This window comes from Urocitellus parryii, chromosome 4, assembly GCF_045843805.1.
Source record: "Urocitellus parryii isolate mUroPar1 chromosome 4, mUroPar1.hap1, whole genome shotgun sequence".
NCBI lineage: Eukaryota > Metazoa > Chordata > Mammalia > Rodentia > Sciuridae > Urocitellus > Urocitellus parryii.
The window spans coordinates 63,751,478-63,778,116 of record NC_135534.1 but is presented as its reverse complement, the minus strand read 5'-3'; the positions used below and the strand labels follow the sequence as shown (position 1 = coordinate 63,778,116).

Genomic DNA, 26,639 nt, shown 5'->3' with positions numbered 1-26,639 from the left:
TTCAAAGCCAGACTCAGCAACTTAGCAAGGGCCTAAGCAACTCAGGGAGACTTGTCTCTAAATAAAATACAAAAAACAAAAAAAAAACCTGGAGATATGGTTCAGTGGTTAAGCACTCCTGGGTTCAATCCCTGGTCCCCTTAGACCCCCCCCCCCCGCAAGAAAAAAGAATATTGAAAGGAGGTTTTCTTGTCTGTTGTCTATATTTCCATATTGTGTTACTGATTTCTAAAGTGTCCTTTCTTTATACCTCATTACCATTTATCAGATGATAGTAACAGGTCAAAAATTCTTTTTAAAAAATGAGCAGAGTACATCTTTCTTTGCAGATATGAGTTTGTAATGCAAAATTATTCTGAGGAGGATATGGAATGTGTCCTAAAACACCTCCCTAAGTAACAGGTATTCTGTTTAGAATTGACAAGTACATTGATTAGAATATCAGTGTTGGAGAGTCCTTCAGCTGTCACACAGGTCATACTGGTGTTAGATATTCATACAGGTGTTATACAAGAACAAGTCCTAGGTCTTAGTATCTAAAACTAGCTGTTTATATTATATATTTTTAAATTTTTTGATTCATTCTCCTTGTATATAAAATGACTATTTTATTGGGTATGAAATTAAACTTTTGACTCAATGCCTGGCACATAGTAAAGAGCTAGATGGATCTTTATGTTTTTCCTTTTTGTTTTAGGTTTTTCCCCTCATTGCTTCAGGAAATATCAAAATATCAAATATAGACAATATTACAAAGATTACAAAATCTTGCAGTACTTAACTTCCTTGTTAAACTGATTACTGCAAGTCCCTTGGGACTTCTGTTCTCTTATTGTGTTACCCAAAGTAAATCTTATTAACCTCTTTCTTAGCATTTTATAAGCCTGAAAGGCAATAGCTGACAGTTACCTCCCTATGACCTGCACTTTTCAGCATCTCTGTCCTGCATAAGTGCCCGCCTTTCGTTAGCAGAACCTGTAACATAAGTCCTTCAAAGTGTTTCTCACATCCTATGAAAAAGCACAAGGTCAACCAGGGATAGAAAAAAATATGGAAAACTCACGTCTATAAAACTTGGATAAGTATGATCTATAGAGGCAGGAAAACAAGGAAATGTTCTCTCAAGTTTCCTGGTGGGAATGTGAAAACCCTTTCCTCTTTACTTTCCTTGAATTGTAATTAACAAGATCTTCAGAGATAATGGTAGCAAAAAGGCTGACATAAAATTTCTGATACATTGTATTTTCCTGTTATTCTGGCCACCATTTCAGATATTTAACTCTTCCTTCTCTAGATTAACAGTTACATTAAGTAAAAAGTCCACTTGCTTGAGGACTTCTGCATATTTAAGGTTTGCTTAAGTGGAGTTTGTTTTGTTTTGTTTTGTTTTGTGATGCTGGGGATTGAACCCAGGGCTTTTAAATGCAAGGCAAGCACTCTACCAACTGAGCTATATCCCTAAACCTTAAGTGGAGCTTTTTATGCATTTTTTAAAATTAAATATTTAACAAGAATTTCCCTTGTCTATAAAGAACCATATTGGGCTAATATATCCTGTAGGAAATTTACCTGGAAATTCTCAGTTACATAAGCCAGGTGTAACTGGTGAACACCTATGATCCTTGCCAGGCTAAGGAGGCAGGAGGTTCACAAGTTGAAGGCCAGCCTGGGCAACTTAAAGAGACCCTGTCTCAAAATAAAATTTTAAAAAAGGGTTTGAGGTATAGCTCAGAGATAGAATGCTCCTGGGTTCAATTCCCAGTACCAAAAGGGGGAAAAAAATCTCAGTTATGGGTAGCTCTTTCCACTGGTGGTAATTTTGTATTTATATAGCAATGTCTCATAAACAGGAAAGATGATGATAGAGATTCTGTGGAAAATCTTCCCAGTCAGTAACTAGGTGCCAGGTATATGTGGCAGGTGGCATCCAAAACTGAAAAGCAGCAGCTAAAGACATGAGCGCTACTTTGTAGAATCAGCAGTGTTGACAGATAGGCATTCAGTAGGGGTTGTTCTCATTTCTTCAGCCTTCCAGAAAAGGTTTATTTGATTCTCATAGAAAGCCTACCATCTATGTGATAGGCCCTCTGCTGGATTAGTCACCTTTCTCCTGGATTAGTTCCTTCTCTAAGCATCCAGAGAGCTTTGAATAAATGCCATGGTGATGTATTGACATACAGGGTTTGGGGATTTTTTGTGTGCGTCTCTGTGTGTGTATTGGTTTATATTGGGTATTGGACCCTAAGGCACTTCGCCATTGAACTATACCCTCAGCTCTCCTTTTTTATTTTTAATTTTGAGATAGGGTCTCACTAAGTTGCTTGAACTTATAATCCTCCTGCCTCAGCCTCTCGAGTCACTGAGATTTCAGGGATATAATTTTTGCTTAGATTTGCCCTTGCTATTCTAACTGTTCTGACCTAAGAGAATGGTACTCCTTTATCAGAGTTCTCATCGGCGTTAATTGAATTGTACTGTACATCCTTTTACCTAGTTGTCCAGTCTTCCAGAATTGCCTCAAGGCTCAGATCACAACATTAATTCTCTAGTTTATTCACCTGAAAGACTAGGCACACAATCCAGTTATGCAGTTGAACTGCCACTTTTATCTGCAGTGAAAGTGCTACTGTCCCAGCTTGATCAGAATAAGTCTAAGACATGTCTTTGACAGTACACTGCTCCACCTCCTCTCCAAGGTGTGTGTAGTGTTTAAAATATGTGACTTTAGGTTTTACAGACTCTTACCAAAAAAAGGCTTTGAGCCAAATCTGTTTCAAAATTCAGAAAATTTCAGAAGCAATCCCTGAACCATCATTACACACTGAATAGGACATGAGGAAGCACCCGATGATCAAACAACACAGTATTTTTTTTTTGCAGTAAAACATTTCAATATTCATACCAAGTTAAATGAATAAAAGCCTATAAATAACATCTCCTTAGTTCAAGACTAACTCATTTTGCTTCAAATGAGTTCTAAACTTAAAAAAAAAAAAAGATCTTTGTGATTTTCAGAGCATTTTGAATTCCAGAATTATAGATTGAACCTATTATTGCATTCCAAGCACAAACCTACAGAGATCCAGGTCTTTTTACTTTTTTTGCCCCCCTTTTTCTTGAGATGGGCATTTCACTCTGTTCCCTATGTTGCCCTGGCCGGTCCAGGACTCATAGAGTCATGCTGTCCTCCTGCCCCAACTTCCTGAGTAGCAGGGACTACAGGAGCGTACCAGCATTCCTGACAAAAGGGACCTCTTGAGAATAAATAAAAGTTAACTTTATTGAATATATTAGAAAACATCAAAAAGAATTAGTAGATTGGGCTGTAATGCCAGCAACTTAGGAAGCTGAAGCAGGAAGATTGAAAGTTAAGTTCAGCTTCAAAAACATAAGACTGTGTCTCAAAATAAAAATAAAAAGGACTGGGGATGTATCTCAGTGGTAGCATCCCTGGGTTCAATCCCTAGTACTAAAAACAAAAAGAAAAAAAATTAAGAATAAGATGGATTGATATTAACTTGATAATATCCACCAATGAACTGAAAAATACAATTAGTACACACACTTTGAGTGAAGGTTAATGAGGGCTGGGGATGTAATTTAGTGGTAAAGAACTTGCCTTAAATGAGGATTAATGAGATTGTTCCTGGCATGTAACATTGGTACAACAACCCTAATTTTATCTTTTTTTCGAAATTTGGTTGGAAAAATAGTATTTTACTATGCTAGTGGTTTTCATTCATCACTTTTTCTCTTTCAAATGATCACATTTTGGGTACAGATTTGAAAAGTAAGGACTCAGATATCTGTCTGAACCTTCTGTGCCCTTATAGTAACTTTAAAATGAATTTAAATTAAGCTGGGACAATGGCAATGCCTGTAATCCCACCTACTCAGGAGACTGAGGCAGGAGAACCACAAGTTCAAGGCCAATTTAGCAAGACCTTGTCTCAAAAAATAAAAAGAACTAAGGATATAGCTCAATGGTAGAACAACCTGGGTTCAATCCCAAATAAAAGGAATGGAGGGAGAGGATGGGAATGAATCTTGAGAGGTATCTGAGGACAAAATAGTTGAGATGTGTTAAAATTGATTTATCAAAAGTACTAGAATGTTAATTTCCTTTATTCTTTAAAATTATTTAATTTATAATTTTTTAAAGATCTTAATATTTTATTCTAAATGGACTGGAAATTTTTAAAAACTTAACATTGCTAATTTTTAAAGCCTTCTCAAACTCATTTGAACCAGTTCGGGTTTTTTTGTTTTGTTTTGTTTTGTTTTCCTTAAGGAAAAATCAGTTAAATGTTTTATCTCTAATTAAAAACCTTTCCAAAATTTCATTCAAAGGAAACTTATATTTTAGCAGTGTCTTTTTTAATATTATTGTCTCTGTGTTATCAATATTAGTATTAACCAAATAGTACAATTAGTGACACACTTTAAGCATATACAGACAGCATGGAATCTGAGCCAGCAGGGTCTCAATACAGGCTCTAGACCCACGGCTTAGTGGTTGAGTGGCTTTAGGGAAAAAACAACCCTTTTCTTCTCTTCCTTCTTTCCCTTCTCCTCTCCCCCCGCCGCCCCCCTATACACACTCACTGTTTTGAGACAGGGTCTTACTAAATTGCCCACACTGGCCTCTAACTTGTGATCCTCCTACCTTAGCTTCCCAAGTAGCTGGGATTACAGACATGTACCATCTTGCCCAACTGATACATAACCTTTTCTGAGCCTAGATTTCTATACTGATAAGTTGAAAATAATAATTTCTGTGTATTAGGATTGTTTTGAGAACTAAATGAAATTATGTTTCCACCCAAATTCTCAACATTCAAAGTAATCACTGGTAAAATTATATAGATATGGATACACAACTTCATATAAATAGATTTATACTAACCAAACTTGAATTTAATCTCTAGCACTCATTAAATTCCAAATAAATTTATATTTCAGGAATATTATTAAATTTTTATTGGGACCCTTTTGCTCTTTGGTTAGGCTAAACTCCCAGATAATGCTAGAAAGATATCTGGAGCTCAGAGCAATAGCATTATTTTATTTTATTTTTTAGTACTAGGAATTGAACTCAGGGGCACTTAACCACTGAGCCATATCCCCAGACCTTTTTTTAATTGTATTTAGAGACAGTGTCTCACTGAGTTGCTTAGGGCCTTGCTAAATTGCTGAGGCTGGCTTTGAACTCGCTATCCTACTGTCTCAGCCTCCCAAGCTGCTAGGATTATAGGCTGCACCACTGCACCCTGCTACAGTAGCATTATGAACATAATTTTTTTATTACATAATTTTTGAGACCGTTATCCAGAGAACATTATTCTCTCTGGCCAAGAAATGATCCTACTTATTCTAAAATTTATTGCTGGGTTGCTGACAACCTGAGATTCCATCTCCAGACATGTTGATTTATAAGTAAGGAAACTAAGGCCTGGAGAAGCGGGGTTAAGTTAGCCAGGGTGACACATAAATGTATTTTAGATTTCAATGACTTCTTCTTAAAATATCTAATAAGTTCCATAAAGTAAGAGTTTGCAGAAGTCACTAAATTTGGAGATTCAGGTTTATTCCTTCTTTATTCATGTTTGAATGGATTTTAGAGTGCAAATTTAAACATACAGCAGATTATATTAGATGACCTTTAATTGGATGAGTGGAGAAAAGATGTCAATTCTAAAGTCAGCTCTGAGAACCTGCGCTAAAATTCATGGCACTCAGTAAATTAGTTCTCTTTCTCCCCTCTTTATTCTGTTCTTACCCACATAGAATAATTTTGACTCTCATCAGTCAAAAACTCATTCTAATAAAGTAAGTTTGTTCTTTTGTCTCTGAAGGCACAGTCCTAATAATCTAGTACCCTGGCCCTCACTTTGGAATCAGGGCATTCAGTTATATTTGCGTAACTAGCATTTACTAAGGATATTCCTTCCTGTGTTTGTGTTAGGCCCCAAACTAGGTGAAACACTGCTCAGGCCCTCAGATTGCCTAAGAGCAAACTGAAGCCAGTGCAGCACTGGCATGGCTTGATGTTGGCCTGATAGTGAAGACTCAGTGACTTCTAACAAACTAATCAATTAATATAATGGGTATAGTCAAAGTAAAAGAGCCCCTTAGTCATCTGGAGAAGTCAGGGAAGATTTCCTGAAAAGGTAGCACTTGAAATGAGACTAGGAGTTTGTTTATGAACAGTACAATAAATAAATAAATAGGAAAACTATTCCAGCCAAAGGAAATAGAACTCAAAAGCACAGGCTTGTATTTAGATTGACATTTATTTTGCAGGAAAAGAACAACGTGATTCTGAAACATTTTTACTAATATCTCATGATTTCTAAAATTATTCTATTTCTGAAGATCTCAAGAATCAAATTTAGTTGACCCTCCTGTACCTTAATAGAATTCGTAAACTGACACCTAACCTTTTATAGCATCCCTCTTCAAGTTCTAATTTGTTTGTGTGTATATGTGTATGTTATTCTGAGATTATATGTATGCTTCTTTACAAATAAGCAAATTGAGTAAGTGAGCTTTTCCAGAGCTAAGCTATAGTACTGTTATTTAATTATTTAATTCTCATATTCTGCTTCAAAAAGATACCAATGTTCTTTAAATTAGGTGCTTCATGTCTCTTATATGTTACCATTCTTTTATATATTTCAAATACATTTTTAAAAGAATAAAGGGAAAATATTTTTAAAATGAACTAAAAATTAAATTAGTCATCATTAAAAAGAAGCAGTCACCTGCAGCTCCTTCACTATAATCAACCACTGTAAATATGACCACTCTAAAAGATAGTGATCTAGGGGCTGAGGTTATAGCTCAGTGGTAGAGTGCTTGCTTCTCACTTGTGAGGCACTGGGCTTGATCCTCAGCACCACATAAAAATAAATAAAGATATTATGTCCATCTTTAAAAACAAAAGATAGTGATCTACACTATAGCCTAACTGATACGATTTGGGGGATGGTTGGGGGAGTTCCGGGGATTGAACTCTGGAGCACTTGACCACTGAACCACATCCCCAGCCCTATGTCGTATTTTATTTAGAGACAGCATCTCTCTGAGTTGGTTTGTACCTCACTGTTGCTGAGGTTGGCTTTGAACTTGGAATCCTCCTTTCAAAGCCTTCTGATTCGCTGGGATTACCATATGCCTGGATGGTAGGATTTTTGATAGTGACGATGGCTGAGAATATTGCTCTGTGTGATGTTTAGCACCTGGACTGTGTTTGCTTTGTATAATATTTTATTTATTAAGATATATGTTATAAAGAGCTTTCACATGTCTTCTGTGACCTGACTTCAGAATTCATGAAAAGATTAAATTGCAAGTGAGTCTCTAAAATTCTTTCCATTTCATTATACCTCTTTTTATTCTAAAAATCCTCTTTGGACAATTCATATTTAGGAAATTATTTTTTAGCTGGACACAGTGAAACATGCCTATAATCCCAGTAGCTCAGGAGGCTTGAGGCAGGAGGACTGTGAATTGAAATCCAGCCTCAGTAATTTAGCAAGGCCCTAAGCAACTAAGTGAGACCCTGTCTCGAAATAAAAAGGACTGGGGATGTTGCTCAGTGGTTAAACACCCCTGTGTTCAATACTCAGTGTCAAAAAAAAAAAAAAATTCTTTTTTTTCTTGCCAGGAACAGTAACACACACCTTTAATCCCAGCTACCCAGGAGGCTGAGGCTGACCTCAAACTTGGGATCCTCCTGCCTCAGCTTCCACAGTTGCTGGGATTATAGGTGTGTGCCACTATACTCAGTATGTCTTGTTTTTTAAGTGCTAAGTGAAGGCCCTTTGGTCCAACTACTGAGTTTAATAGTTGCAATCAGGATAACAATATTTTTCTCTCTGTTCTCTCTTGTGTTGTAGAGTCGACAATTAGAATCAGAAACTGGGACCACAGAGGAGCACAGTCTAAATAAAGAGGCTAGGAAATGGGCCACACGTGTGGCACGTGAGCACAAAAACATTGTTCATCAACAACGGGTAAGTGTAGTAGAATCCTGGCCACATTCAGCTTAAGCCAAGTGTCAGACCCATTTAAGGAGCTAAATTTTATTAATGTGAAAAGCACCCATATATGTGTTTTCTGTTCTTTCTCAAACTCAACAATATAGTCAGATCTATCTATTTATCTTAAAAATTCTGTAAACCTTGTAGCAGCAACACATTAATTCACCTGTTTGCCATAAAATTGCCTAAGAAAGACTAGTGATGGTGTATTACAGTTTGTTGGGCAGGGGAAGAGGCATACATATGATAAATTAAAGTAGACTTTCATCTCTCAAGACAAGTTTTTTTGAAGACACAATGTAAATTCCATGAAAATATATTTTCAAGACTAAACTCCAAGTGCAAAGAAATTATTTTAAATATAGTAGTTTGTTTTTAGTTTGATTTTTAGTATCTATATCCTCTTTCTTTGCCTTCACGTCCAACTTCTTAAAAGAATTGTCCACGCTTACACATCCTGACCTCCCTCCTACTTTTCAGCTCATTGTGTTTAAGCTTTGCCTTGCTTTCCTTCTGATCATTCCTTTCCTTCTAAATTTATCATAAACCAGGGATGTCTGTTGCAAGATCCAAAGTGGACACTTGATCTCTCGTTTTTCTTAACCAGTCAAGTTTCATCATAACTAACAACACCCTTCTTCTTAAAACACTCTTCAGCCCTCTGTAACTCAGCATTGTTCCAGTTTTCCCTCTTCCTCTTCAGCCTGTCTAGATTCTTTCATGGGTTGCTCTTTCTCTATCCAATGGTTAAATATTTAAATTCCTTAGATTCCTGAACTAGGCTGTCTTTTTTTTTTTTTTTTAAACTCTTTACTCTCCTATGGTCCATCTCATACACTGCTATTTTTTCACTTTCAACCTAATCATAAACTAATATTTTCAACATTGGGCCTTGCTTGCTGCTGTATCCCACGTATTTTTTTTGCCTACTTTGACATCTTATTTCACTTGTCTCACAGGAGACAGTGTTTTGGGTTTTGGGGGTTTGTTGTTGTTTGCTTTTTGTGGGTTTTTCTTGTTGTTGTTATTGTTTTGGTTTTGGTTTTTTTATTATTAAACTGGGAATTGGACCCAAGAGTGCTTTACCACTGAATTGCATTCCCAAACCTTATTTTATTTTATTTATTTATTTGATACCTGGGATTGAACCCAGGAGCACTTAATCACTGAGCCACATCCCCACCCCTCTTTTTTATATTTTATTTAGAGACAGGGTCTTGCTCAGTTGCTGAGGCCAATGTTGAACTCACCATCCTCCTTATCTTAGCCTCCTGAGCCACTGGGATTACAGGTGTGTGCCACCACACCCAGCTTTGTGTCTTATTTTGAAATAGGTCCTCACTGTGTTGCTGACTGTCTTGTTAAGTTGCTGAGACTGGCCTCAAACTTGGATCTTCCTGCCTTAGCCCCCTGAGTCACAGGATTATAGTCATCTGCCACCATACCCAGCTTAAAAAAAAATTAAAAAAGCATTTTTTTTTATTAATGTCTCAGTATTCTGGGTATTGGTAGTCTCAACTTGGCAGTTATCACTTTATAATAATCAGATAATGGCCAGTGCTGGTATCATCTCATGTGAAATAACTGGTTCTTTTTTTTTTTTTTAAGAGAAAGAGAGAGAGAATTTTTAACATTTATTTTCTTTTTAGTTTTCGGCGGACACAACATCTTTATTTGTACGTGGTGCTGAGGATCGAACTCAGCGTCGCGCACATGCCAGACGAGCGTGCTACCGCTTGAGCCCCAGCCCCAGCCCCAGCCCCCACAATAACTGGTTCTTAGGCTGGGAAGATCTAAACAGTTGGGACTAGAATGCTAGGGCTTCTTACACACTTCTGTCTCTGTGTGATCTCTCCACATGATCTCTCCAACAAGGTGGCTTCAGGTTGGCTATACTGCTTACATGGTAGCACAAAGCCCCAAAGATGTAAGTTCCAAGAGTGAAAAAATAAAACCTGTGTATTCTTCTGACCTAGCCTCAGAAACATTATTGGGATTGTTGAATCATATTTTATTGAGACAATCACAAAGGCCTGTCCATAGTTCAATGAGATAGGACATACACTCTATTTCTTGGTGGAGAAGTAACAAAGTTGGAAAAACATGCAGAATGAGAAATGTAGTAACAACTTTTTGAAAAACATAGTCTGCCACAGTATACCTTATGGTTAAAAGTTATGGTTAAAACTTCACATACCTCTGACATGCAAAATACACTCACTTCTTATCCCCCAAAGCCTTTTTTTTTTTTGCTAAAATCTGTCCACAATTAATAAAAATTATAAACCAAGAGCTAAAGCTCAGTAAACTTGAGGAAGGTAAAACACAAAGAAAATCACACCACAGTGCTTCATAGTCAGCTTTAAAATACAAAGAATGTTTAACAGTTGTCAGGTGTGGTTATATACACCTATAATCCCAACTACTCAGGAGGCTGGGGAGGAGGCAATCACAAGTTCAAGACCTGCCTGGACAACTTATTGAGACCATTTAACAAAAAAAAAAAAAAAAAGGTTGAGGATGTAGCTCTGTAGTAGTAGTCCCCAGGTTCCATCCTAGTATGAGATATTGGGATGGGGGGGTGGTGGTAATTGATTGTCTATGATGAAAAATAAAAAATGTTTCCTTCAAGATCAAGAACAAGATAAGAATGTTCACTTTCACCATGTTTACTCAACATAGGAGTTCTAGAGCAGTTATAGCAAAGTTGCAGGATGCAAAATAAAAACAAAAAAATCAGTTGCATTTCTAAATACTAACAATGAGCACTGCAAAAAGGAAATTAATACATCTCCAGTACCACAGCAACAACAAAAAAAGGAAATTAAGAAAGCAATTTCATTTCTAGTAACACCAAAAAGAAAATATCAAGAAGGTAAAAGATTTGTACACTGGGAACTACAAAAACATTGATGTTAGATTAAAGAGGGCATAAGTAAATGGAAAGACAGTTCATGTTCATTAAGTGAAGTTATTGATAAGATGACAGTAACTCCCAGAATGATGTCCAGATTCCATGTAATTCCTATAAAAATCCCATTGGGAACATATCCAGTATTCATGGAACTGAAGGCAGATATTGTTTGGGGTTTGTTTTATGGGGCCTTCTTTTGATGTGTTTGTTTTATTTTCTTTAAGGCACTTTGCCTCTGAGACACATCCACAGCCCTTTTTCTTTATTTCGAGACAGCTGAGGCTGGCTTTGAACTTATGATACTCCTGCCTCAACCTCCCAGATAGCTGCAGATATTGTTAACTGGCACTTAATACCAAAATGTTCTTCAAATTCAATGTAGTTCCCTTCAAAATCTGAACAGTGTTATTTACATGAAAAGACAAAGCCATTCTAAAATTCATATGAGATCTCAAGAGACCCCAAATAGCCAAAATAGTCATGAAAAATAATAAGATTAGAGAACTCCTACTTCGTGATTTCAAAGCTTATAAAACTACAGAGATTGAGCTAGTGCAGTTCTGGCATAAAGACACATATATAGACTTTAACTACATATGAAATCTATTTTTATTTATTTTGGAGGGATGGGTACTAGGGATTGAACTCAGGGTCACTCTGCCACTGAGCCACATCCTCAGCCCTGTTTCGTATTTTATTTAGAGGCAGGATCTCAACTGAGTTGCTTAGCACCTCACTTTTGCAGAGGCTGACTTTGAACTTGAGATCCTCCTGCCTCAGCCTCCCAAGCTGCTAGGATTATAGGCTTGCGCCACTACACCCAGTATATGAAGACTATTTTTTAAATACCAGTTTTCTCCATATATTCAATGTAATACAGGTTAAATACCCAGCATTTTTTTTAATTAACAAGCTAATTCTCAAAGATATGTGAAAATGCAAATCATCTAAGATAGCCAAAACAATTTTGAAAAAGAAGGATTAGATTGGAGGGCTTTCTCCACCTGGTTTCAAGACGTAAAACTATACTAATCAAGATGTTTTAGCATTGGTATGAGGATATACTTACAGATGAATGGAACAAAATGAAGAGTCTAAAAGTAGGCCCATGCATATATGGTCTGTTGATTTTAGACAAAGGTAAAACAAACTTGTAAAAATGATAAATATATATATAATAACATGCCTTGCACATGTGAGATACTGGGTTTGATCCTTAGCACCACATAAAAATAAATAAAATAAAGGTACTGTGTCCATCTACAACTAAAAAGAAGAAGACAAGATTGAGTTCCCTGTCTCCTTCCCAGCTATTAGCTAGAGGCTGTCTTTAGCCCCTAGAAGCTACTCTTCCTGCTCCTTGCACTTGTGCTTCCACATCTCAGAATCAGCAATGGCACACTGAATCCTTCTGCTTAGAATCTCTAATTTCCTTTCTACCCATCTCTTATCTTACTCTAGCCAGAGAAAATTCTTTGCTTGAAAGATATCACATGATTATATTGGACTCACTTAGGTAATCAAGGATGATCTCATTATTTTAAGGTTCCTAACTCTAATACTTCTGCACATTACATCATAAATACCCACAGTTTCAGACACCAGGGTATTTACATCTTCAAAGTCATGCTGCTTATTACAGTGATAAAACAAGAAAACAACATCTATCATCACCACTACTTTTCAGTGTCATATAGGATTAGTCAATGTATTAATTAAAGAAAACCAGTTAAGAGATTTAAATATTAGGAAAAGGCACATCCATCATTATTTATCAATAATATGTGTACCCAAAATACCAAGACCCAATTGTCAATGATGGTTTAGTAAAGTGAACAAATACAAGAATATATTTTTAGAAATCATTAATTCTCTGAGGTTAGGAATCTGGCTCAGTGGTAGATCATTTGCCTAGCATGAGTGAGGCCTGGGTTCAGTCTTCAAAACTGAAGGGAAAAAGGAAAACTTCAGTTTTCTCATTAATCAGAAATAATAAATTGCAAATACAGTGGAAAAAAAGTTATTCATCACAGCAGTAAAATACTGATAAGGTAAAGGAGTATAAAATTTTAATGAAACTTAGAAAATATATTTGGAGAAGCTTGACATTCTGGCTCTAAAATTTACCTGGAATTCTTTTTATAAACACACAAGAATGAGACTTACCACATACTAAATCATAAAATAATGACCACAGAAATTAACTGTGGTCTAATAAAAAAAATAGCAAATCTATTAAAGAACATATGATAATTTAGAATAATGGTCTTATCAACATACCATTTTTGGCATACACAATTGCTAAATCCATTTACTAAAGGATTTACTAACTCTTTTCCCCAAAGATTTGAAATGTCAATCAAGATGCCATTTTTCAGGTAGGAGGGAAATATAATGATGAACAGTGAATTAAAAGCTGCCAAGAAATTATTATTAGGTCTGATAATGGTATTATGGTTGTATAAAACAATTCACATTTAGAGACATTTATTATAACATGTAGGAATAAAATGACTTAATATCGATTTTTTTTCTTCAAATGCTGTAGCAAAGAACAAAAAGGATAGGTAAAGCAAATTTTAACATTTTTTTGAATCTCAGTGATTAATATATGGGATTTATCGTAATAGATGCTCTAAAACTTTCGAGTATATTTGAATTCTTTTATAATAGAAAACATGTTAGCCTGGGGGTATGGCTGAGTGATAGAACATGTATGTACTTAGCATGCATGAAGCCCTGGGTTCAATTCCATACACTACCAAAAAAAAAAAAAAAAGTTAATGGCATTTCAAATCTTTGGGGAAAAGAGTTAGTAAATCCTTTAGTAAATGGATTTAGCAATTGTGTATGTTTAGGGAAAAATACACCATTAGATTTCTTTCTTCCACTATATACAAAATAAATTTTAGAAAACTAAAGAGCTAAGTGCTAAGCGCTAAACATGACTATTAAAAAACTAGAAGAACCTAGAGTGTGTGTGTGTGTGTGTGTGTATGTATATATATATATATATATAATTTTTTTAGTTATCAGTGGGCCTTTATTTTATTCATTTATATGTGGTGCTGAGAATTGAACTCAGTCCCTCACACATGCTAGGCAAACCCTGTACCACTGAGCCACAACCTCAGCCCCATATTTTTGGTATATTACAGATACCCTTTTTTGGGGTGGGGGGGTACCAGGGGTTGAACTCAGGGGTACTCAACTACTGAGCCACATCCCTAGCCCCACACCTTTTTTTTAAATTTTATTTAGAGACAGGGTCTCACTGAGTTGCTTAGCTCCTTGCCATTGCTGAGGCTGGCTTTGAACTTGCGATCTGCCAGACTCAGCCTCCAGAGCTGCTGGGACTACAGGCATTCATCACTGCGCCCAGCCATATACCTTTTTAAACAAAACAAAACTCAGGAGCTATAAAGGAAAAGACTGATAAAATGTGACCACATAAAAATTAAAAATTTCTGCAAAACAAAAGAGCATTAAAAAAAGGAAAGGAGATAGAGTAGAAGGAAATGTTTATAACAAATAATAGAAAAAAAAGGAGTAAATATCTAGAAAGAAATATATTTTAATAATAATAAAAGGATTAAAAAGTGAATTGAAATAGAAGTACAAATTGCTAGCAACATATAAAATGATTCTCCATTAATTAGAGACCTGAAAATATGGTGAATTACATTTATGGATTTCTGGATGTTGAGCCAGTGTTCCTGGGATGAAACCCACTTGATCATGGTGCACTCTTTTAAATAAGTTTCTATGTGATTTGCCAGTATTTTACTAAGAATTTTTGCATCTATGTTGATCAGGGATATTGGCCTGAAGTTTTCTTTCCTTGGTGTATCTTTGTCTGGTCATAGGTTGATTTTAGAAGGATTCCCTCCTTTTCTATTTTATAGAATAGTTTGAAGTGAATTCGTGTTCTTCTTTGAAGGAAGGTCTGGTAGAACTCAGCTGAGAATCCTTCAAGTCCTGGGCTTTTCTTTGTTGGTAGGCTTTTCATGGCATCTTCAGTTTCATCGCTTGAAATTTACCTGTTTAAATTTTGTATGTCTTCCTGATTCAATTTGGGTAGGTCATATTTCTCTAGAAATTTTTTGATGTCTTCAAGATTTTCTGTTTAATTGGAGTATAAGTTTTTAAAATAGTTTCTGATCATCTTCTGTATTTCAGTGGTGTCTGTGGTGATATATCCTTTTTCATCATGAATTTAAGAAATTTGAGTTTTTTCCCTTTTTCTCTTGGTTAGCATGGCTAAAGTTTTCTCAATTTTATTGATTTTTTTTTTTTTGGAAGAACTAACTCAACAGTGAGATCATTTTTTAAAAAATTCGTTGGCATAATTTTAAAGATTGGCAAAATTCAGTGTGGGTAAGATACAAGGAAGAGTAGGTACAACTTTGTGTAGATAATCTGGTAATGTCTATTAAAATTAAAATGTTCAATTTCTGCTTTTATATTTTTATCTTAAATATTCCTATATGTGTTCAAAAAGTCATTGACTTGTACAAAAAGTCATTGTACATTTGTACAGAACCACGTATAATGTTGAGAAATTTGAAAATTCAAAAGGCAAATAGAGTAAGAATAAATGAAACATGGTACAGTTAAATTCTTGGATCTATAGATTAATTAAAGAGAATGAGGTCAGTCTATTTATACAGACATGAAAAGCTTTCTTAGAAACATTGAGAAGATAGTATATCTAATTTTATTTTTTTAAACAAAATTTTCTGTTTGTTTTATATATATAGAAATGCTCAAAAGTGGTTTGGAAAAAATAAAAATTAATTGATGGTATGACAGTTTTACCCCATAATAGATTATACAGTGTAATAAAAAACTTTTGCCATTTTGCATTAATTTTGCATTAATTGTTTTGTAACAGTATTTTAAAAACTAAAGGTATGCATGTCAAAACTTGTACAATCCAAGTAAGATCTGTAGATTGAGCCAATGTCAATTTCTATATTCTATTGCAGTAGCTCTACTTATCTGCAGTTCACTATCCATGGTTTCAGTTACCTGAAGTCAACCACAGCCCAGAAATGCTAAATGTAAAAGTTCAGAAATAAACATTTTAGATGTTTTAAATTGCACACCATTCTGAATAACATATGGAAGTCTCATTCTTTCCCACCCAAGACCCAAAACACTTTAACCATAATTTTTACACTACGTACCCTATCCACCTGTTACTTACTGAGTAGCCAGTTAGATTATCAAATCCACTGTTATAATATCAGAGTGTTTTGTTTAACCTTTTATTTTACTTAATAACAACAGAATACAAGACTAGCGATGCAAAGATGGCACCATGACATAAAACAGATTAATTCTTCCACCGAGAAGCATTGTTGCAGGGCTTATAGAAAAATACATAGTAATTTTAGAATTCAGTATTACCAGCATTTTTAGCATCCATTGAGGGTCTTGGAAAGAATCTCCTGAGGATAAAGGGAAACTACTAATGTAAAGTTATATAAATTTTTACCACTGAGGGAAGTTGGATGAAGGGAGTGTGTACTAGTTTTGCAACTTACAGAGTCTATAATCCAGATTTTTTAAATTAAATAAATGAATGAAACAAAATTACAAGTTAAAGAAAGGATAATAATTTGTTAAAAAAAAGGGATCATGGTTTTAGTTACTAAAATCTTTCAAATAATCACTCAAGGAACAAAGATGAGAAGGAGGATTATTTTTATTTTCTGTACCTGTTTTCTCTTTAGGTTCTAAATGAACTTGAATGCCATGGAGTTGCCGTATCAGAACAAAGCCGAGCAGAACTGGAACAGAAAATAGATGAAGCTAGAGAAAATATTCGTAAAGCAGAGGTAAGGGGGCAGCTAACTATGGCATTTTGCCCAACTCCAGTCAGTGTCACAGCTGTGATGTACACCTTTGAAGCTGAGTTCCTACACTTATTAAGTTGAAGGGGAATCACCATCTTAATTTATGTCCACAGTAGTATTATTGAGTGCCTGCTTTGTAGAAAGTATACATATAGCAGACTTTGAACCTGCTGTGAAGAGTTCATAATCGTGAAAATCACATAACAAAAGAATTAAGTCACAATAAAGATATTAAAGTTTCACAAAGTAAAATGATAATCAAGTTAATGGTAGAGATATTTATGTTTATATATAAAATGATAATTTATATATTATAGCATATATAATAACATTTATATAATTTATATATATTATATAATTATACATAGTAATATATTTATATAAAATTATATATGTATATATTTAGAACCTAAAAAATCTCCCTTATGGGCTGGGGATGTGGCTCAAGAGGTAGCGCGCTTGCCTGGCATGCGTGCAGCCCGGATTCGATCCTCAGCACCACATACAAATAAAGATGTTGTGTCTGCCGAAAACTAAAAAGAAATAAATATTAAAAAAAAAAAAAAATCTCCCTTATATGGGTGGTTTCTGAATCCAGGGGAATGAACTGGGTCTTCAGTAATAGAGATTTGGTTGAGAAGCGATAGGGCATTATAAAAGTAATATTTTTTTTTGAGTCATGAGATCTTTTGAAAGTTGCATAAAAACTATGGAACCTCTCCCACAAAAAATAAATGTATATGTTGTGTACAGCATCAGAGTTCATCAACCCCAGGCTAATACTACTTGCCCTAGAGGAGGAGAGGTCAAAATGAGAGAACAAGAAAGTATTAGCAAAAGGGGGTAGGCACAGGGTAGAGTTTGGCAGTTGAAAGTGATTAGAATAACAGATTTTTGTAAGGAAATGTGATAGAAAGTAAGTAAACTATTGTGGTTAGGGCCAGTTCACAGAGGACACACATGTGTATTCATCTACTCTGCTACAGCATGATGAAGGGATATGGAGGTAAACATTAAAAAAAAAAAAAAAAGACCAAGAATTTACAAGCCTCAAGAGATTATGTTCTTATTAGGAAAGCCTAAAGAATGCCAAAGATAACCAAGACTGTGAAGCACAAGTGCCAAAGAGTGGCCATACAAGTATGCTTCAGGAAGTGGAGGACACGGGGAGCACTGGGGGAGGGGTTGTCAGAGCAGAGGTAGGACTTAGGATGGTGTTGGCCAGTGAATAGTATTTAATTTAATTAGTCAGGGAAAAGGGAATAACATAGATCTGTGGCTTGCAACCTCAAGAAACAGAACTTGAACCAAAATATGAAGGTAGGAAGGAGGCAGGTTTCAGTTTGATGTTGGGAAATATTTTCTAAGAGTCAGATCTTCTGAGTGGCAGAATAAGTACATAATGCAACACTGTAAGGGCTCAGGATTCTGGGCAAGCATCTGTCAGGGACTCTGTACAAGGAATTCTGGCATTGGTTGAAGGTAATCTAAACTAGTGATTTTCAAACACCCCTTTATTGCTCTAGAGGTTTTGAAAAAGTGCTTCAGTGGTTGTAGGGTAAGGGTGAGGCAACAGAGGCAAACACAGGGTATATGAGCGTCGTTTTGACAGAGCCCCATGGAAGTGATTTGAACCAGAATGGGTTTGCCATCTTCGTGGTCTAAAGAAGCTCCGGTAACCTCTCTTCTGCTTCATTCCTGGCATAGTCTGACCCACAGCCTCCATAGTGAGAAGGGCAGGGTGTGCAGTGAGCAGCCATTTTCCTCTCTGAATTCAGAGTCACGGTTAAACCACTACCCTCTGGTGCTGGCCAAGTACTGCTGGTGGGCCCTAGCTTGGTTTGGGAAACACTGGCTTGTGGTAGAAGAGATTATTATTCTATTGTTTTGTTTCTCTTCACTCTGGATGAAGCCAGTATTACCGCCTTAGTGGAACAGAAGTGATTACCTTAGGACAAGTCTCAGAAGTTTTCTGAGGGGGTTGTACTTATATTTTCCATTTCCAGACTCCATCCATGGTATCACTATCTAGTATCTTTTTTTTTTTTAAGAGAGAGAGAGAGAGGAGAGAGAATTTTAATATTTATTTTTCAGTTTTTGATGGACACAACATCGTTGTTTGTATGTGGTGCTGAGGATCGAACCCGGGCCGCATGCATGCCAGGCAAGCGCGCTACCGCTTGAGCCACATCCCCAGCCCACTATCTAGTACCTTAACTCCACTAGTGCCTCTACTACCACATCTTTTATAGTAGTAGTACTAATAGCTGTCAGTCTAAATAAAGGCCAGTTGACCTTTTATTTCCATGAGTATGAGTATGCTAAACTACACTGTTAGCTTAAAACTAAAAATATAAAGTGAAATTCCCACAACAGAATATCTCATCTCTCCTAATACATTTAAGTCTGCATTCTCAAAGATCATTTTTGTTCCAAAATATGGAATATGCTAAAATTATAATGTCAGATTATCTCAGTTTTGAGTGTCTGTAAAATGTAATTAATTCTATTATCTTAAAATGATCTCTCAGTTTCCTCATATTAGAGAATTAAAAAAAAAATTCCCAGCTAAAATTAGCTGGCAAATAGGAGGGCATGTGTATTGGGGCAATGCTTACAAGATTGTCATAATGAAATTTTTTGATAGACTAGAAAACAAGAGAGATTGACATTAATTGTTTCTGTACATACCCTTTTTCTTTTCTCTGCCTGTATATCTTTTGCATTGGTTTTTCTGAATTGCATAGTTACTCAATAGCTTTTTACCTAATTATAAGTACCTGTTACAAGAGAGAGAAAGGTGGTTAAAATTGCATTATAGCTTTCATGTTTGGTTTTAAATTCCTGCTAACAAGAGCCTTATTGAGTAATCTGCTTTATCCAGTCTTTTCTATATTATGTCTCCATTCAGTGTTGCTAATTAGAATTAAAGTCATTTGTGGTCTTTTGTAATAGGTTAAAGAAACTTCCAACTAGAAGAAATGCAAAATATAAAAAATGCTTTTCCAAAGACTAGAGATCTTTAATTCTTGTCTGGTTAATTTGGGGCAGATTTACTAACTGATTAATTCAACAACTGCATCAGCTATGTACCAGATACTGATGAAAATACTATACTCACTGGGCATGGTGGCACACACCTGTAATCCCAGTGACTCAGGAAGCTGAAGCAAGAGGATCACAAGTTCAAAGCCAGCCTCAGCAACTTAATGAAGTCCTAAACAACTTAGCGAAACCCTGTCTCAAAATAAAATAAAATAAAAAGGGCTTAGGATGTGACTCAGTTAAGTTCTCTGGGTTCAGTCCCAGATACCAAAAAACAAAACAACCTCAAAAAATAATACCAATAGTGACGGACAAACTCTTGTTTTACTGTTATGAACTTTGGATTGTCACAGGAGTATTTGTACGAGCTATATCATGTTTTCAGCCTCTAATTCAGGAATTTGAAATAAGACAACTGTTTAAATGAAACGTTAATTTTTTAAATTTTATTTTTATTTTTTGATACCAGAGATTAAACCTAGTGGCACTTAACCACTAAGCCACATCCCCAGCCCTTTTTAATTTTTTATTTTGAAACAGATGGTTAGGGCCTCACTGAGTTGCTGAGTCTGACCTTAAACTTGCTTCGATCCTCCTGCCTCGGCCTCCCAAGCCACTGGTATTATAGGCATGCACCACCATGCCCAGCTAATAATAATGTTCTTAATATGGTATTTAGGAATTCAAATTTTTTGAAATGCCTTTTGTCATATACACACACACATTCATCATTTATGTTATTTTTTACATAACTATTTTAAAAGTAATAGCTTAGAGTCTTACAACATAATGATGTTAAATGTAATTCCCATGTTACTACAATGAAAATGGCTATAGAATATACAAAAAGAAATGAGAAGGGAACTAAAACATGACACTGAAAAATCAACTAAACACAAAAGACAATAATACAGGAGGAAGTAGGGACTAAAAAGCTATAAAGCATATATAAAACAAACAGGAAGACAGAAGTAAGTCTTTCCTTATCAATAATTACTTTAAGTGTAAATGTATTAAATTGTCCAGTCAAAATTTAGAAATTGGCAGAAATTTGTTTTCTATAGGAGACTCAGCTTTAGATCCAAAGACACAGACAGATTGAAATAAATGGGTGGAAGAAGATATTCCATGCAAATAAGAACCAGAAGAGATCAGGGTTGCAGAAAGACAAATACTGTGTGATTTCACCTGGATGAGGCACCTAAAGTAATCAGATTCATAGACAAAAAGTAGAATGGAGGTTACCAAGGGCTGGGAGAGGGAGAATGGCAAATTGTTGTTTTTTGTTTTCTTTAGTACTGGGGATTGAACCCAGGAGTGCTCAGCCACTGAGCCATATCCCCAGCTCTCATATATATATATATATATATATATATATATATATATATATATATATATATATATTTTTTTTTTTTTTTTTTAAGAGACAGCATCTTACTGAGTTGCTTTAGGGCCTCTCTAAGTTGCTGAGGCTGGCTTTGAACTCACAGTCCTCCTACCTCAGACTCCCAAGAAATTATTGTTTAATGTATAGGGTTTCCGTTTTGCAAAATGAAAAAGAGCTGGAAGATAGTGGTAATGGCTGCACATCAGTATGAATGTACTTAATGCCACTGAACAATACACTTCAAATGGTTAGTTAGCATGGAAAATTTATGTTACATACACTTTACTACAATAAAAAAGAAGGTGAGCCAGGCGCAGTGGCACATACCTGTAATCCCAGCCAATCTTAAGGCTGAGACGGGAGGATCGCGAGTTCAAAGCCAACCTCAGCAATGGTGAGGCACTAAGAAACTTAGTGAGACCCTGTGTCTAAATAAAATACAAAATAGGACTGGGGATGTGGCTCAGTGGTTGAGTGCTCCTGAGTTCAACCCTAGTACCCCCACAAAAGATAAATAAATAAATAAAGAGAAGATGAGGGCTGGGGTTGTGGCTCAGTGGTAGAGCACTTGCCTAGCACATGTGAGGCACTGGGTTTGATTCTCACCACCACATATATAAATAAATAAAGCTATTCTGTCCATCTACAACTAAAAATATTTTTAAAAATAAAGAAGAAATAAATAGATAGATGGATAAATTTAAATAAAAATAAAGGTATGTGTGTTCTTTAAAGTAGCTTGTCAAGAAATCAAAAGTTTTAAATAGTAGTCTAGTCTGTTCATGACATATTGTTTCAGAATGTGTTTTAGTTTACATTATACCTTTTTTCTGGGTTGGTCGAGTTCTGTTTTTTTGAACAATGAAATGATTAACACAAGAAGGAGAAAACTAATGTGAGGAATCAAAAATAGGACATTTTTAGTAACCTCCTTTGGTGTAAGATCTGTAAGAGGAACTATAGACTACATTATCCTTTGTCCAAGATGTTCACTAGACTCTATGATCTGAATTAAATGTGTATTTGAAAACCAAAGTCCAGCCAGGCACAGTGATGCACACCTGTAATCCCAATAACTTTGGAGGCGAAGGCAGGAGGATCATGAGTTCAAAGCCAACCTCAGCAAAAGCTAGGCACTAAGCAACTCAGTGAGATCCTGTCTCTAGATAAAAATACAAAATAGGGCTGGGGATGTAGCTCAGTGGTTAAGTGCCTTTGAGTTCAATCCCCAGTACCAAAAAAAATCCAGAGTTCAGTTATATAGTATCAGTGAATTAACAAAAGAAAAATATCAAATTATTCTTTATATAAGCACACTTTTATAGATACAAGTTCCCCCCACACCTGGTACTAGGGATTGAGATATTGAACCCAGGGGCACACTACCACTGAGCCATGCTCCCAGCCTTTTTATTTTTATGTTGAGATAGGGTCTTGCTAAGTTGCTGCAATTGGCCTCAAACTCACAATCCTCTTCCCTCAGTCTCCTGAGTTGCTGGGATTACAGGTGTGTGCCACTATGCCCAGCCCTGTTTTATCTTAAATTGTCATCTCATAGAGTGTTATCATACATGAGTAATTTAAAATTACTGTGCTACTCTTGTCCTTCAGTGACTCAAAAATAGTTAAGACACTTGATGTAATATTATAAAAAAAAAATCCAGTTATGTAAAAAGGTAAGACCTCATTATTACAAGGATAATGAAATGACAAGTTTGAACCTACTATAAAAACAATTTCCAATCACATTGTGTCCAAACTTACATTATGTTAGAGCCTGTTATTGTGCAGTTTCACTTACTCGTAATGTTAGCAGACCTCTTGACTAATCACTTTTTTTTTTTTTTTTTTTTGGTATGGGGAATTGGACATTCGACCACTAATGCCTACTAAAATAGGCCACATCCCCAGCCCTATTTTATATTTTATTTAGAGATCAGCCACCCAAGATGCTGGGATTATAGGCGTGTGCCACCACACCAGGCAACTAATCATTTTTTTAATTTTTTATTTTTTGTTGCAAAAATTTTCAAGCATACAGAAAAGAGAATAATAAACATGGACTTACTGACATCTATATTTAACATCTATATTATGTTTTGCAATATTGGCTTTATATGTTTATTAGACTGACACATTATTTCTGTTCTGTAAGGTGGAAGTTAGGTCTACCAGCCTAGTTAGAGGCAGGTTAGATTTTAGGCTGGAATGCTTTAGTGGTGATGCCATGTTTTCCATAACATCAGGAATCATATAGAATCAAGTTGTCTGCAGTTAATGATATGAGTGGTCACTTAATTAAGGTGGTGCTACTGGGTCTTTCTACTGTAAAGGTTCTTTTTTACCCCATTGTGTTTGTCGAAGTATTCATTATCTCTGGTGGGGTGAATAGGTATTTTCTCTCTTGAGTATTGTTCTGACCTGATGGGTTTTTTAAAATCAACTTTATCAAAATATACTATATATACAGTAAAATATAACCATATTAAATGTATAATTCAATGAACTTTGACAAATATATAGCCTAAATCACACACCACAATCAAAATATAAAATATTTCTGTCATCTCAGAAAGTTCTCTTGTGACCAGGTAACAACGGAAGTGTTTTCTATCGTATGGATTAACTTTACTTATTCTGTATTTTCTTTAAATGAAAAAGAGTATGTACTCTTGTATCCAGTCTCTCCCTTTCGATACATATATTTGCTTACCAATTTACCTGTACATATATATTTGGGTTATTTCCAGATTTTTATTCTTTATTTATAAGAGTATACAAGTAATATACAAGATTGGACATGTTTTTTTATATATTTTATTTTTTTAGAGAGAGAGAGAGGGAGAGATTTTTAATATTTATTTTTCAGTTTTCGGTGGACACAACATCTTTGTATGTGGTGCTGATGATCGAACCCGGGCCACACGCATGCCAGGCGAGCGCGCTACCGCTTGAGCCACATCATCAGCCCTGGACATGTTTTGATTTCTCTAAAAGTGGAATTGCTAAATCATATTGTAAGTGTGTGTTTATAAGAAACTGCCAACGTGTATTCCAAAGTGACTGTACCATATTACACTCCCAAGATATGGGAGTTCCAGGGGCTGGGATTGTGGCTCAGAGGTAGAGCACTCACCTAGCATGGGGACCCGGGTTCAATCCTCAGCACCACATAAAAATAAAGGCATTGTGTTGTGTCCGTCTACACCTAAAAATAAATAAATAAATATTAAAGAAAAAAGATATGGGAGTTCCAGTTCCTTCACCAGCATTTAGTATCATTGGTTTTTTTATATTTGGCCATTTGAGTGGATATACGATATATTTCATTGTGGTTCTGATTTGCATTTTATTGCTAAGATGCTGAGTCTTACAATTTTTTGGCCAAACATATATCCTTTTTAGTATTTTACCCATTTTTAAAATTTGGGTCAGTCTTAATTCTATGTACTAATCATTTTTCAAATATATGTATTGTGAATGTTTTTGTCAGATTTTGGCTTGCTTTTCATTTTCTATATTGTAAATTTTTAATTTAGGTGAGATCTGATTTATCAGTATTTTCTTATGGTTAAATCTTAAGACATTTTTGGCCCACACTAAAGTTGTGATATATTCTCTTATGTTTTCTAAAAAGTGTTGTAGTTTTAGTGTTCTGTTTGGTTTATGATCCTAAGAATTATTTCAGTTGTTGAGGTCCAGTTTGAGTTAACAGTCATGGTTTTTCTTTTCAACATAGAGATGCAGTTTTCCCAGCAGTTTGCCTCATTACTTTTGCAACTCTACTGAATACAACTGACTATGTATGTGTGAATCTTCCTTTGATTGTGTTCAGTTCCATTGATCTATATGTCTATCCTTATACAGTGTCCAGTCTTAATGACTTTAGAATAATAAGTCCTGGGATCAGTTACTATAAGTCCTCAAATTGTTTGGACTATTCTCATATCAGCTTATCAGTTTCTACAAAAAAAAAAAAAAAAAAGATGGCTGGGATTTTGATTGGAATTGTACTGAATAAATCAATTTGATGAAAATTGACCCCTCAATAATATTGAGGATTTCAATTAATGAAGAAATCTCCATTTGTTTAAGAAGTCTTTATTTTCTTTCATAATATTTTATAGTTTCTAATGTAAAGGTTTCAGGCATGTTTTGTCAGATTTAATCCCCAAGTCTATGGTTTTGATGCTGTTATAAATTGTTCTTTTAAATTTTTTTCTCTTTTTTTATATTTTATTTTTTTTATTGGTTGTTCAAAACATTACAAAGCTCTTGACATATCATATTTCATACATTAGAATCAAGTTGGTTATGAACTCCCAATTTTACCCCAAATACAGATTGCAGAAAATTTTTCATAATTGGTGGTTGTTAGTATGTCATAATAAAATTGATACTTTATATTTACTGACCTGGTATTCTTTGACCTTGCCTAATTTACTTATTAGTTCTTTTTAGTAGATTGCTTAGGGTAATCTCTCTTCATGATTGTGTTATCTACCAATAATAATTTTGTTTTTTCATATTCAACATATTTGCCTTTTATTTTTCTTGCCTTGATATACTGGGTTGACCTTCTAGTAGGATATTGAATAGGAATGGGAAGTGCCAACATCTTTGCCTTTTTCCTGACGATAGGAGAAGCATCTAGAATTTCATCATTAGATGTAACATTAGTTCTAGATTTTTTGCTGAGTGTCTTTAATCAAATTAAGGAGAAGGTTTTGGTTTGGGTTTTGGGTATATTTTTTTTTCTTCCTTTTGGCATGAATACAAAAGTTGAATTTTGCCAAATCTTTTTTTTTTAACATCTACTTAAGAGATAAATTTCATTTTCTCTTTTATTCTCTTTGAACAGCCAATTATATCAACTCATTTTCTTATGTAAAACTTGCCTTAAATTTCTAAAATAAATCCCTTTGATCATGATGTGTTATCCATTTTATCTACTTATGTATCCAGTTGACAAATATTTGCTAAAAATTTTTGTATCTAGCCAAGTGCATGCCTATAATCCTGGTGGCTTGGGAGTCTGAAACTGGAGGATCACAAGTTCAAAGCCAGCCTCAACCACTTGGCAAGGCCCTAAGCAACTCAGTGAGACCCTGTCTCTAAATTTAAAAATACAAAAATGGGCTGGGGATGTGGCTCAGTGTTTGAGTGCCCCTGGGTTCAATCCTCACTACCAAAAAAAAAAAAAAAAAAGAATTTTTGTATCTGTATTCGTGACAAATACTGGCCTATAATAGGTTTTTATTTTTGGTTTTCCCCCCCCAAAAAAATGTGCTGCTCTTATAAAATCAATTAGTAAATTTTCACAACTCCTATTTTCTAAAGGAGTTTGTGTAAGATTTGTATTATTCCTTTCTTAAATTTTAAAGGAT

At 35.2% G+C, this 26,639-nt stretch overlaps 1 protein-coding gene across 1 annotated transcript in view; it reads left to right on the top strand.

The window, feature by feature from the left end:
• The window catches only part of Fchsd2 (FCH and double SH3 domains 2), a 251,959-nt gene that overhangs the window by 184,484 nt on the left and 40,836 nt on the right, over window positions 1-26,639 (top strand). Inside the window, exons 11-12 of the mRNA XM_077796870.1 lie at window positions 7,902-8,018; window positions 16,698-16,802. Of these exons, the coding sequence (XP_077652996.1) occupies window positions 7,902-8,018; window positions 16,698-16,802 (222 nt within the window). The remainder of the gene's footprint in view (window positions 1-7,901; window positions 8,019-16,697; window positions 16,803-26,639) is intronic.